The 11,683-nt window shown below is 37.2% G+C and overlaps 1 protein-coding gene across 1 annotated transcript in view; it reads left to right on the top strand.

Moving 5' to 3' along the window:
* The window catches only part of LOC104462563 (DENN domain-containing protein 4C-like), a gene marked incomplete at both ends in the record, with an annotated part of 21,861 nt that overhangs the window by 838 nt on the left and 9,340 nt on the right, over positions 1-11,683 (top strand). The window contains 4 exons of the mRNA XM_010074548.1: positions 6,532-6,784; positions 7,807-7,876; positions 9,112-9,281; positions 11,171-11,412. Coding sequence (XP_010072850.1) covers positions 6,532-6,784; positions 7,807-7,876; positions 9,112-9,281; positions 11,171-11,412 — 735 coding nt within the window. The remainder of the gene's footprint in view (positions 1-6,531; positions 6,785-7,806; positions 7,877-9,111; positions 9,282-11,170; positions 11,413-11,683) is intronic.

The following is an 11,683-nucleotide window of genomic DNA, read 5'->3' as shown; positions in this document are numbered from 1 at the left end:
AATAAAGGGTAGAAATTAAGCAGGAAGTTGAGATAGAGATGCAAGAAACAGTTACCACCCAAGTTCCAGTGACATCCCAGTAATCCACAGGCCTTGGCAGTGAATGCACACGCACTCACACAGACACAATTCATGCACTTCCCTGCAGACTTTTGTACATGGTGCTGGAGAACGTCCATTGGGCCAAGGGTTTCCAGGGCAGCGGCGTGTCCAGCACATCCCCCTCGTCCCCCTCTCGCGCATGCCCATGCTGCCCCCATGGGGTACATGCTCTTGCTGGGTGCTCCCTCGCGGTGCGCTGCACATGTCCCAGCACGTGATGGCAGTCATAGGGGCTCATACACCCCCCCCACGGGGAGGCCTGACTGTTCGCACCACACCAAACCGGTTTTACCTTACACCATGCAACATCAGTGGTGTATCTTCTTTGTGCACAGTTCAGTTTCCAAGCAGTCTTTGGGACTGATGTCCCACAGTTCAGTCTCTTTCACGTGCTTATTATAAAGTTGATGACTTCAGAAAACAAAAGTTATCACTTTGTGGAATTCACTTTAATGCTTAAGGTAAAAGATATAACTTAAAAATGCAGGACACTGAAACAATGCTCTTAAAATTATCCACCTACCTAGAATCTTGTAGCCTGCCTTGCTGTTAGATCAGAGTGTTTGTGAGGCTGCTTACAAGTTCTGGCATGATTGGCTGCAAACAGTGGATTATGTATCTCTCAGTAACTCTAATCATGCTTGTATTTCAAAAACCGTGCTTTTTGATGTCTGATGTGTAAGTTCCTGTGTTTGAAAACCCTAGATATAGTCAAAAGGTTTTAAGTTCAATGCCTGAAAAATGCAAGGGGAAACCTGCTCAGGGAAGCTCAGAACTAATGTTACTTATAGGATACTGAGTTTAATGTAAGTTTTCAGGACCAAGATCACAAAACTAGCATATTGAGGTAATGCTCAATCTGTAATAACTCATGCAGCACTACAGTATTGTCTAAATTGCTCTGTATAGCACTTCTCTGATTTGGCTAAGGATATTGTAGAATTACTGGGGCTGAAATGAGAAAGAAAAAATGGAGCATGGGTGGGGGGAACTGTTACAATGATGGCAAAATAAGGACTGTCTGTGTTTTTCCTTATTTAGTTACTAAATAAGTAGTAAAGAGTAAAGTAAAAAAATACGTCTATATGAAAGCTGCAATAAGCTTAATAATTTAATTTATAACTTGAAGCATATCAGGCACAATGCTTACATACCCACTTTTGACCTACAGTTGAGTGCCAACTGACAAATTGAGTCCAGTCAGGAAGAAACCTATAGTGAAATCTTAGTAATGAAATTAGTTACATGGCAAGATCTCTGCTCTAAGGATTATAGCTGAAGTTGTATAATCAACCCGGTACATTCTAATTTCAGTTCATCCCAATCATTAGAACCATGCTCTAGTAATCTTCAGTGAAACTGTCATTTTTAGAATAGTCTTTTCCCGTGTGTTACTGACACTGCAAGATGAGGTCACTGTTACGATGGGATTTAACTGTGTAGAATTGCAGTTACTGTTTGAATAATAGGTTAAACTTCAGTAAGTTGTATCAGAAAGAAGAATTTCTAGGGGTGATTCCTCAGAGGGTTTCCTAAGCCATCAGTCTTCAGCATGTGTCTTTATGGAAGCAGCTTTGCTAGCACATGCTTATTTTCATGTCTGTTCTTGAATGTTTGGGTAGGTTTCATAGGGAATACCTGATAAGCAACATAGGCAAATAGTTGGCTGACTAAGGGCTTCCTCAACAGAGACACTTCTTAAAACTGTTGGTGGAAAGCTGGTATTTGGCAAGCAGTATTTTGTCTGTATTTTGGTTTACACAGATCTAATTATGGTGGCAGGCTTTTCTCTCTGAGCAGTGATGCATATGTTTTCTCCCTGCTGTTCTTGCTGTTCTGCAACTCCATGCAAGAGATTGTTAGAGCAACCTTTTTTTTGTTTGTTTGTTTGTGAATTTCAGTGTGTTCAAATGAAAGTGCAGTTTGGGAAAGAGATGTACCTACAGTCTGAAGGCTAATTTGTGCTGTTATCTACTCTTAATTAAATAACCAACTGTGAAAGAATATTTTATCTTTGAGCCCTAAGTATCCATTAAGTCAGCCGACATGCTGAGTAGATGTAGTAGACAGAGTATATCCCTTGAAAGGGTCAAATTCGTAGTCTTGTGTCAAGTTGAATTATCTTGTAGTCTGAGCATTCAGATGATTCTTGATAAATATTTGTGTCTGTGTGTGTGTGTATTTTTTTCAGGACTATTTCGGGGGAAACTGTTTAAATGCTGTTTTGAGGAGGGGGGGAGATGAGTATGCACTCTACTGATTCTCTGCCATTGTCCTTGTGTTTTGTATTTTTGTTCCCTCCATCCTCTTTCCTTCCTATTCTTCCACCAGTTCTAAAGTTAAAAGTGTCTGTAAGCTGCTAGAGTGACTTCCTGCTGCAGGTGCTCCCTTGCATATAGTTAGGCCATGTGCCGTGCCTCTGGATGTTGCATTTGCTGTGGCTGTTTTTAGTTGGAAGAATAAAGATTTGATCCTCGGACAAGAGATCTGTAAGGTCCTTTTCCTGCATATAGCTCTAAAATTTAGTATCTTAAGCTTATATGTCTGTAAATAATTCAGCTACTAGTCCTTCTGTTGCTTTTCTAGACAATATTTTTGCTGATGTTCCAGAAATAGACAAGAACTGACATTTGAGATTTATTTTGGTTTAGGTGGGGGAGACTTTGAAGCAAGATCTCACCTTTCTTTGTTTTCCATTTGAGTTAGGAGTATGGGAGAGCTCCAGCACTTGCTTCTTAAAGCAAAAAACAAAACAAAACAAACAAACAAACAAAAACAGACAGAAAAATGCTTTTTAAGTGTAAGTTTTGCAGTTTGTAACATTTACTGTAGAAAGGACCAAGGAAAGAATATCAGACTTCTTGTCAGAAGCAGAGGTTCTTGTATTACAGAGTAATGCAAAAGTTTAGTAACTTGCATTGTGTAGGTAAAGAAATACTGATGGGGTTTTTTTGGCTAGTGTGGGAAGCTTAAGTTTTCGTAGTGGTTCTCTGCCAGGACCCAGCTCATCTTGCATACCTGGTTTCTGAAAAAATCTGCAGGAGTATCAATTGAACAAATGTTTTTATTTACTGCAGATGTATTTCAAAAATGAAAGTGAACTCAAATTTCAAAAAAGCATAATAGAAAGTGGAAGATGTTCTTCCATTTTTCCTTAAATCCCACCAATGTGACAGTTGCAGTTGGGTGTTTGGAACAGCTTAGGATAATAATGAGGAAACTAATCACTTGTACGTTGTGGTGACAGTAGAGGTAAAAATAACTCACTTTTCCCTCTGCTTGACCCAACACTTCTCCTCTGACCCTCCTGCTGCCTAGTATATTTATTTTGGTTCCTTTGTTATTCAATACTCGTGTACCACCTTCTCTTAAGTCAGATAGGAAGAGTTGTTAAAAAGAGTTATTTTGTGTAAGGACTGAGAGAGAAGGAAATGTGGCTGAAGCTAGAGGAGGAGGCAAGGTGGAGAGCAGCCCCACGTGATGCAATTTGCAACAGTCTGTCTGTTTTGAAATGGTTTTCCAGAAGCATAGTTTTCTGTGGTTTAAAGTTCTAAACTTAACAGCTGCAAGAAGGTAGTATTTATCTTTTTCTAAATTCTGTTATCTGATGTATTTCAGTATACCTTTAAATCAGTAAAACTGGTTATGAGAGAACAATGAGGTGTATGATGTGAAATGAGACGTAGATGTATGATTTGAGATGAGATGTACAATGATGTATGAGATGTACAACGTGAAACTGGCTTACAAAGAGATAACAAGATTTTTTTGGTCTTTCTTAAAAGGAAAGGACCTAACATCTAGAGGAAACTGTAGGTTTCATTTTGCTTGAAATGAAACTTTATTAATGAATAATGGAGCAAATAAGGTGTATTTAGGATTGAGGCCAATGTATGAGCTTACAGAAGCAGGAAACAAGTCTTATCCTGGTCAGTACTAATTAATCTTAGGCAGACACTGTGAAGTTGAAACAAGTAGGAGTAAACTTAGCCTCTCAGGGAGGATTTTGTATACACAGAGTGTCATGTTAAATATTTCATGCATCACTTCTGAATGCTTTTGTCTGAGTCACTAAAATAATTGTTTAATCTGAGTGATACATGGGTGATGGTTTTCTTCTGTTTGCTTGTTTTCCTAAATTCAGTACTAAGCATGAGGTCAGGAAACAGTGTTTTAATGATACTTCTGCTGGTATATATGTAGGGGTGAGAGTGAGTTGCTTTCATTTTCTTTTTGCTTTTGATGAGAGGTGACCCCACTGTTACAGTCTAGAACACTAGTCAGCCCCTTACCACTTAGAAGTATTTGCACAAGAGAAATTCTTCAGTCTTTAAGTAACTTTCTGAGAATACTTGTAAACCTATTAAATTGAACTGCTGCAATTATTTGATTAATACAGTTCTCCTTCTCAAAAGCTGACAGCTAACGAACGTTTCTGGAGTAACTTTTTAAAAAATTTTATTTAAAATACATGAAATTTAAATAAAACTGAACTGAAACTTCCATTGGAGACTGCTCTGTTAATATTCTCTTCTGATTAATGTGAGGCAGTGATGTGAAGGGTTCATAGAACCACCACAATGAAGGTGGCCTGAGAGCTGCTGCCATTGCTGTTGGTTTTGTGGTTTTTGGTTAGGTTCTTTTTTTTTTTTTTTTTTTTTTTTTTACTTCATGAAGTAGGTAACCCCATAAAAAGAGCATAGTACATGTTATTCCAGTATATTATTTAGTTTAGAAGTAATTTTAATAGCATGTACTTTCTGTATCCATAACTTCAACCAGTAGGTAGTATATTAAAACTAATGTTGCAACTTGGAAATACTGGTGGTATTAGGCTTGTTTTGAATCTGAGATTACACATTGTTTTAAATGTAGCAAAAATGTGATGATCAGACTTGTTACCACTGAAACCATTATTGAAGGCAAGAATATTGTCCTCCATGAACTAGCTGAATAAATTTAAATGGCAGCCTGGTAGCTGCATCAATATACTCCCAACTCCTGTGATTTCTTTGCTTTATTAAAGTGTTCTAGGACTGTAGTTCACATATGTCCTCAGTACTACAACAAGGTACACGTTTGTTCTGTGGAATCAGAATAAACAGTAATATTTGCATATTCCAGTTTAAAGATGGACAGTAGTATTTAAGTAATTTGTGAAAGTTAGTGTTATATATTTTTTTGAAAGTTCAGAGAATTCTTGGATCTAGAAAAAAGACTGTTTTTCAGCTGATACACATGACTTTCTTAGGTTTTCAAATACATACTCGCCACAAGTCTGTCAACCATTTAACCAAGGGTATTTCGGGATAGTAAAAGATATGTTGCCTGGTTATTTTTTATTTTAAAGTAAAGTTGTGATGGACTACATGTGGGAAGCTGCAGGTCACAAAATACAAAGTTTTAGTTTGTTACCTTTATCCTAAATCTTTCAATGTATTGTAAAGATGAAAACTCATTTGAAGTTGGCAAGTTCTCTGTACATACTGCAGAGAATCAGGCAGATGGAACCATTGCTTATTTGGGTGCGGAATGGGAGATAAAGCTTGCCCTGTCGTAGCATCTGTGCATTAAAAGTACGCAATGATGCATGGTTTAAGTTCCACATTTCTTCTTGTGATCACTTCCTAATACCTGTATGGTGGGGAAAGATTGGAGTGTAAAGTTTCAGCTTGTTTATCTGCTATGAGGGATCTTTCTTTTTTTGCTAATAGTATGATGATCTAAACTAGTGATCTGGCTAAAAAAATCCAGGTACCATGTGAATGTTGCTGGATGGCCATGTAAGATGTATTCTGCATTCTAGGCATACAGGCAACTGTAGTTATTATTTCTTCCTTTTCTATGGATTGGAGTATTTGTGTCTATGTTGTTCGTCCCTCCCCCCCACCCCTGCAAGGAACGCTATTCAAACTACGAATGTGAGTCATTACTGGGTTTGGTTTTTTTTTTTTCCCCTGTAAAAGTCAATCTCGGAAACACACGTCTATCTTCTGTTGTTCTTTTTAAACAATATGCATTAAAAAAAAAAAAAAAAGCTTGAAATGACTTTCCAGACATTTTAGTGATGCAAATAATTTCTACTAAATGATCAGGTATCATGTGTGCAAGCAGTTTAAATCTTCCTTTGTATTTAATTTTCAATGATAGTGCAGCATTCCTACGAATTCTATAACTAAGTATTTTTCAGTGTGGTTTGATTTTGGTTTTCCATAACTATGATTTGACAGAGATTTCTTACATTTAAGTGTTTCTGAACATTTCCTTTGCCTCAAATTGCTCATGACAAAAGACAATACATAAAATGCACATTAGAACATTGCAGTGATGACACTGGGTGCTAATGGATGTGTGATTTCTGCTAATTTGTCCCAGTAGTTTCCCATATATTTGAATGTGCTTTATATTTTGTTTCCTTCCTGTCTGCAGAGTTCTATATGAAGGGAAGGAACGCATAATTTCAGGCTGTGAGGTGATTCAAGCTACTCCTTATGGTCGTTGCGCTAATGTTAACAACAGTTCAGCTTCTTCTCAGCGGATCTTTATCACATATCGAAGGGCTCCTCCAGTACGACCTCAGAATTCATTGGTAGTGACAGATATATGTGTTATTGTTACGAGCAAAGGAGAAACCCCTCCTCATACATTCTGCAAAGTTGATAAGAATTTAAATTGTGGTATGGTGAGTATTTAAAAGCTCGAATCTCTCTCTCTCTCGGTTTTTTTGGGGTGGTTTTTTGTTTTCTTGGGGGTTTTTTTGTGTTTTTTTTTTTTTTTTCCAACCCCAACAAACAAACTCAAAGGAGTAGCCCTTTGGACTCTTCTTACCACTGTTACAATTGTGTTCTATCACTACCTCATAATTCTTTTATTCTATATACCATGTGTGAAACTTCAGTTTTCTAGGTTTTGTTGCTCTGATTCCCTCTGGTGTTAGGCATTACTTCTTCAGAGTGATTACTCACTACTTCAATTTGCATATTCGTGTCTACGTGCTATTTAGGACTAGGTGTGATGGATAATTCCCCCCCACGCTTCGCCCCCCACGTGGTGATGCTGACACTTGGGATGAATCACAAATGCTTTTTTCTTAGTTATTAATAATGCCTGTGTTACTAAGACATGTAAGAATGATAATTACTGCTTACAGTTTCTTCATGTACTTTGTTTTCCATGAGTACGCCTGAGTTTGCTTCTATTTAATCTGTTTTGCATTTTGTTTACTCAGGCTGAAATAAGTGATTTTTTTTGAATGGTAGACTGCATTTAGATGAACTGCAAAACCACCATGTAAATAACCAGTTTATGGAAGTATGATAAACACTTCAATTGATGATGGCTAGAATTTCACTTCCACTGTTGGTGTTCACACATTAGTCTCCTTTTAAATAGGCAAGAAAATGTGAAGCTGCAAATGATCTCCTGTTCACCTGTCCCTGTTCTTCTGTTGGACTAAGTCAAAAAGTAGTGGTGGTGTGATTATTTTATGTAAATCCTGCGATCTCTAAAAAATGTGAGAGGGGTATATTCTCAGTTTCATGATTTACATGCATTCAGTAGCCAATTAATCATTTTATTCTGTAACAATTTTTATTAAATGTCTGCTTTGTTTGTAAGTAACAGTATATTCAAATGCTTATAGTTTATTTCTCTGCCGCATGTTGTCGTCTTTGCTGGTTCTGAGATGAAACTTGTGTTTTCCAGTGGGGTTCCAGTGTATACCTTTGTTACAAGAAGTCTGTGCCAGCTTCTAACTCTTTAGCATATAAAGCTGGTAAGTAATTTTAGATGCAGACTGTCTAAACATTCTAACAGAAGGATTCAAATGACTTGTTGAAATAATAATTTTAAAAGCTTGTCAGAATTCTGTTCCTAGATTATGTCAGTTGAAGTCAATGCCTTCTTTGCTCTCGTGACTTTTTCCCAGGAAAGAAAAAAGCCTTAATAGGAGTAGAATTATTCTGTATTAATTTAGTTATTATCATGACAGGTTTGGTAGCTCAGGAGCTTTAGTAGAAAGTATTTCAGATGTAACAAAAGGCTTCATATTTCTTGCGCTGGTGATGATGGAGAAGGAGTAATTAAAAATTCCATTCAACCTTACTCATATTTCTTTTTATGTCTCACAGCTAATGCAACACTTTTTGTTTAATTTGAAAGTTAAATGTGTTTCTTCCCTTCTGTTCCACAGTGATTCATTTGTTTCTTATTAGAGGAGAGTGAAAAATATTCTGAACAATAAGTGAGAGGAAGTCTTTTAAGTCTAGCTGTTATAAGTTTTTTAATGCATTGCTACAGTTTTGTTTTTTTTTTTTTTTCTGAAGAAGTCAAAAAAACCCTTTCAAACGAGTTTCTACTGAACACTTAACCAAATTCCTTTGCAAGGAATAAACTACCAAGTAGAAGTGGAAAGCATAGATGATGAGGTCAGTGTACCATAAAATAAGCTAGATGAAGAATAAATAGTAAACCAGTGCTTGTGTGCCTATTTTCTACCAGCAAGACTTAGATACATTTCTGAAAACTGAATAAACTATTTGTTTAAAATTTAACGTATTGACTGATTAGCAGAAAATGTGGACAGTCAGCTAGTTCATCCTATTTTCAGTGGAGGTATGGCTGCTCTTTTTACAGAAGATAAATTATCACCTTCTTCATGGGAATTTGTTTGTAATAAAATCCATTCCAATGGCACATTTAATTAGCACAGGTAATCTGGGACTGGTTTAAAGTAAAAATCTTCACCAATTAGTTTTTACTATGTACTGGTTTTTGAGCAGGTACCAAAAGGAACTGCTTCAGTATTCATACACAATTTTAAAATGGTTGTTCCTTGGATGACTTAGTCTTACTGTCAAATGAAAGACTTTCTTCTTCTGCAGATGGAATCTTCAGTTATAAAGTCCAGATAACCAACAGACTTTGCTCTGTATTGTGGAAAATATGTTGCTTACATTATGTAGGGCTTGCAGAGCAAATGCGCTTACTTTTCCTTCTCCCATTCTGAAGGGTTAATTTTCAGATATCCTCAAGAGAACTATGAGTCGTTTCCACTGTCAGAATCTGTACCTCTTTTCTGCCTTCCTATGGGAGCTACTATTGAGTGCTGGGACCCTCAAACCAAATATCCGCTACCTGTGTTCTCAACATTTGTACTGACCTGCTCTTCTGCAGAAAAGGTATGGTTCCACACTGTGACTAGTTTTTGCTTTCAGTTCAAATGTCTGCTATGGAGATAAATATGCATTGTTTCTTCTGTATTTGAGAAATACTGAAAAACAAATTGTCAAAGACTTCCCTTGTAAAATAATATTGCTTAAGCCTTTGTATATGACAGAAGCAAACTGAAACAGGAAATAGCTGGAAAAATATGTGGTGTTTAGTCCCATGTAAGCTGAACCATAGATTGAACAAAAACAAAACTCACAGTGCATGGGTTTCCCTGTTCTCTCAAGTAAGAAGGTTCTGGGAATGGAAACATAGCTTACATGTTCAAGAGATGTTCACTTACCACATGTGTTAGCAATGTTTAAGCTGTTATGGTTTTACTGTGATTACCTTAAAAGCCACTTCTGTGTGAATTTGTGTAATTAGGCTCTGTAGGTATCTCTGTGCGTGAAAATAGTTACCAGATAGCAGCAGGGCAGGGAGAGGAAAAGTATATGCTGAGAGGCAGTATGCAAGAAGCTCTCAAGAACTCCTGAGAGCAGTTATCCTGTTGAATGCACATGTAATGATAGATCAGTGCACCAGCCATCTGCTGAATCTGTATAAGGCCGCCAGCACACATGGGCACCAAAAATGTGTTGCATGACTCAGCCCAGATGCGAGAAGGCAGCATCAGCACTATACAGACAGACACTACAGGATTATAAGTACACCTGATGAAGCAAGCAAGCCCTTGTTCGGGGTTGGTCTTCCAGCTGTTACTTCAGCTTCCCAACTGTGTCTGTGTGTGCGTGTGAACTGCATGAGGGAATAAGTGATTGTAATGTGTGATTAGTTCTCTGTGACTAGTAAACAGCAGTTTGGCTCTATTAGTGGTAACAGCTCAACTTCTACTTTGCTGCAGTCCCCTATCATGGAAATTTGTATACTTTTCCATTTCCAAACAAAAAAAAATTTCTTCCTCCGTGATACCAGTACTTCTTTTGCAAGGAGGAATGAGGTAGCTGCCAGGATTTTTCTCAGAGAGAAGGTATACTGTGTCATCCATCCCTGTTCTCCTTTTGCTAAACTTGCCAGAGTAATTCAGTTAATTATGAAACTCTGACAAATAAGGAGGGACTTTTAGAAAAAGTTGATAGCTGTTTAGTCTGGTAAAATGAGTCAAGTCAAAGCTAAAATAATTTTATTGTTTAGTGTGGTAATGATAAGGGAATTTACTGAATACAAGTATTTCATGAGGGGTTGGTTTTTTGGTGTGTTTTGGGTTTTTGTTTTTGTTTTTGTTTTTTTTTTTTTTTTTTTTTTTTTTTTTTTTTTTTTGACCATAACAGTTAATGGATAGGATTTTGTCACAGCATGCAGTTTGGTTCCTTCCCTTTTAATTTACTAAGTATGAATATGTCCTGGATTCAGCTGAGACAGTGTTAACTTTCTTCATAGTAGCTAGCCAGAGGCTGTGTTTTGAATTTGTGCTAAGAAGAAAGCTGGTAACAGTGATGTTTATAGTTGTTGTCAGGACAGCCCAAGGTCTTTCAGCTTCTCTGCTGTTCACAGGTGCAGGAGAAAGCTGTGAGGGAGCACAGCCCAATCACTAGCCTGGGATTCGATCTTACGTTCAGGATTGAGACCCAAAGTGGCCAATGGTCAATTTCGTAACAGAATACTTTGTTTTGAAAAGTGCAATAAAAAAATGGGAAGAGAGGTACAACACTACAGAGCATTTAATTTATAAGTATACTTTGTGTATGTCACATAAATGAAAAGTCATTTTATAAGCTACCAGCAAAAATACTATAGTGTGTGTGCAAACACCAAAGACTTAAGGATGCTTTGAAAGTTCTAACCCAATCTCCTGTTAAATAATACTGGATCTGTTCAGCTGTTTTTCTTAATCTTTTAGGTTTATGGTGCTGCTATTCAGTTTTATGAGCCTCATCCCCGGGAGCTGTTAACAGAAAAACAACAATTGCAGCTGGGTCTCCTGACAGCTGTAGAGAGGAAAGTGATTACTTCCAAGTCCATCAATTCCAACAAATGCATCTGCCTTCTCTCACACTGGCCTTTCTTTGACGCATTTCGAAAATTTCTTATGTTCATCTACAAACTCTCTGTCTCTGGACCTCATCCTCTTCCCATTGAAAAGTATGTAAAACATTTTTCAAGTTAATGTGGGAAGGTAGCTATATCAAGTCAAGAAGTCATGTGATCTATAAATGTCACACTTAGTTGGTATCTTTGCTCAATTCTCTTGCTTGCACTGTGTAGCTTATGTTGTACTGATAGAAATTATTGCTGCTCATGTTTAATAGTAGTGGCTCTTGCAGTGCCAAGAAAGTGGCACTGGATTTTACTGTGGTTTTTCTTTTAGAATACGTCAAGCCTGTTTAACTTTCTCTTAACTGGTCACACACAG

This window comes from Pterocles gutturalis, unplaced genomic scaffold (genome assembly GCF_000699245.1).
Source record: "Pterocles gutturalis isolate BGI_N339 unplaced genomic scaffold, ASM69924v1 scaffold23427, whole genome shotgun sequence".
NCBI lineage: Eukaryota > Metazoa > Chordata > Aves > Pterocliformes > Pteroclidae > Pterocles > Pterocles gutturalis.
Note: the sequence above shows the minus strand (reverse complement) of the source record. Positions and strands in the feature narration are given on the sequence as shown.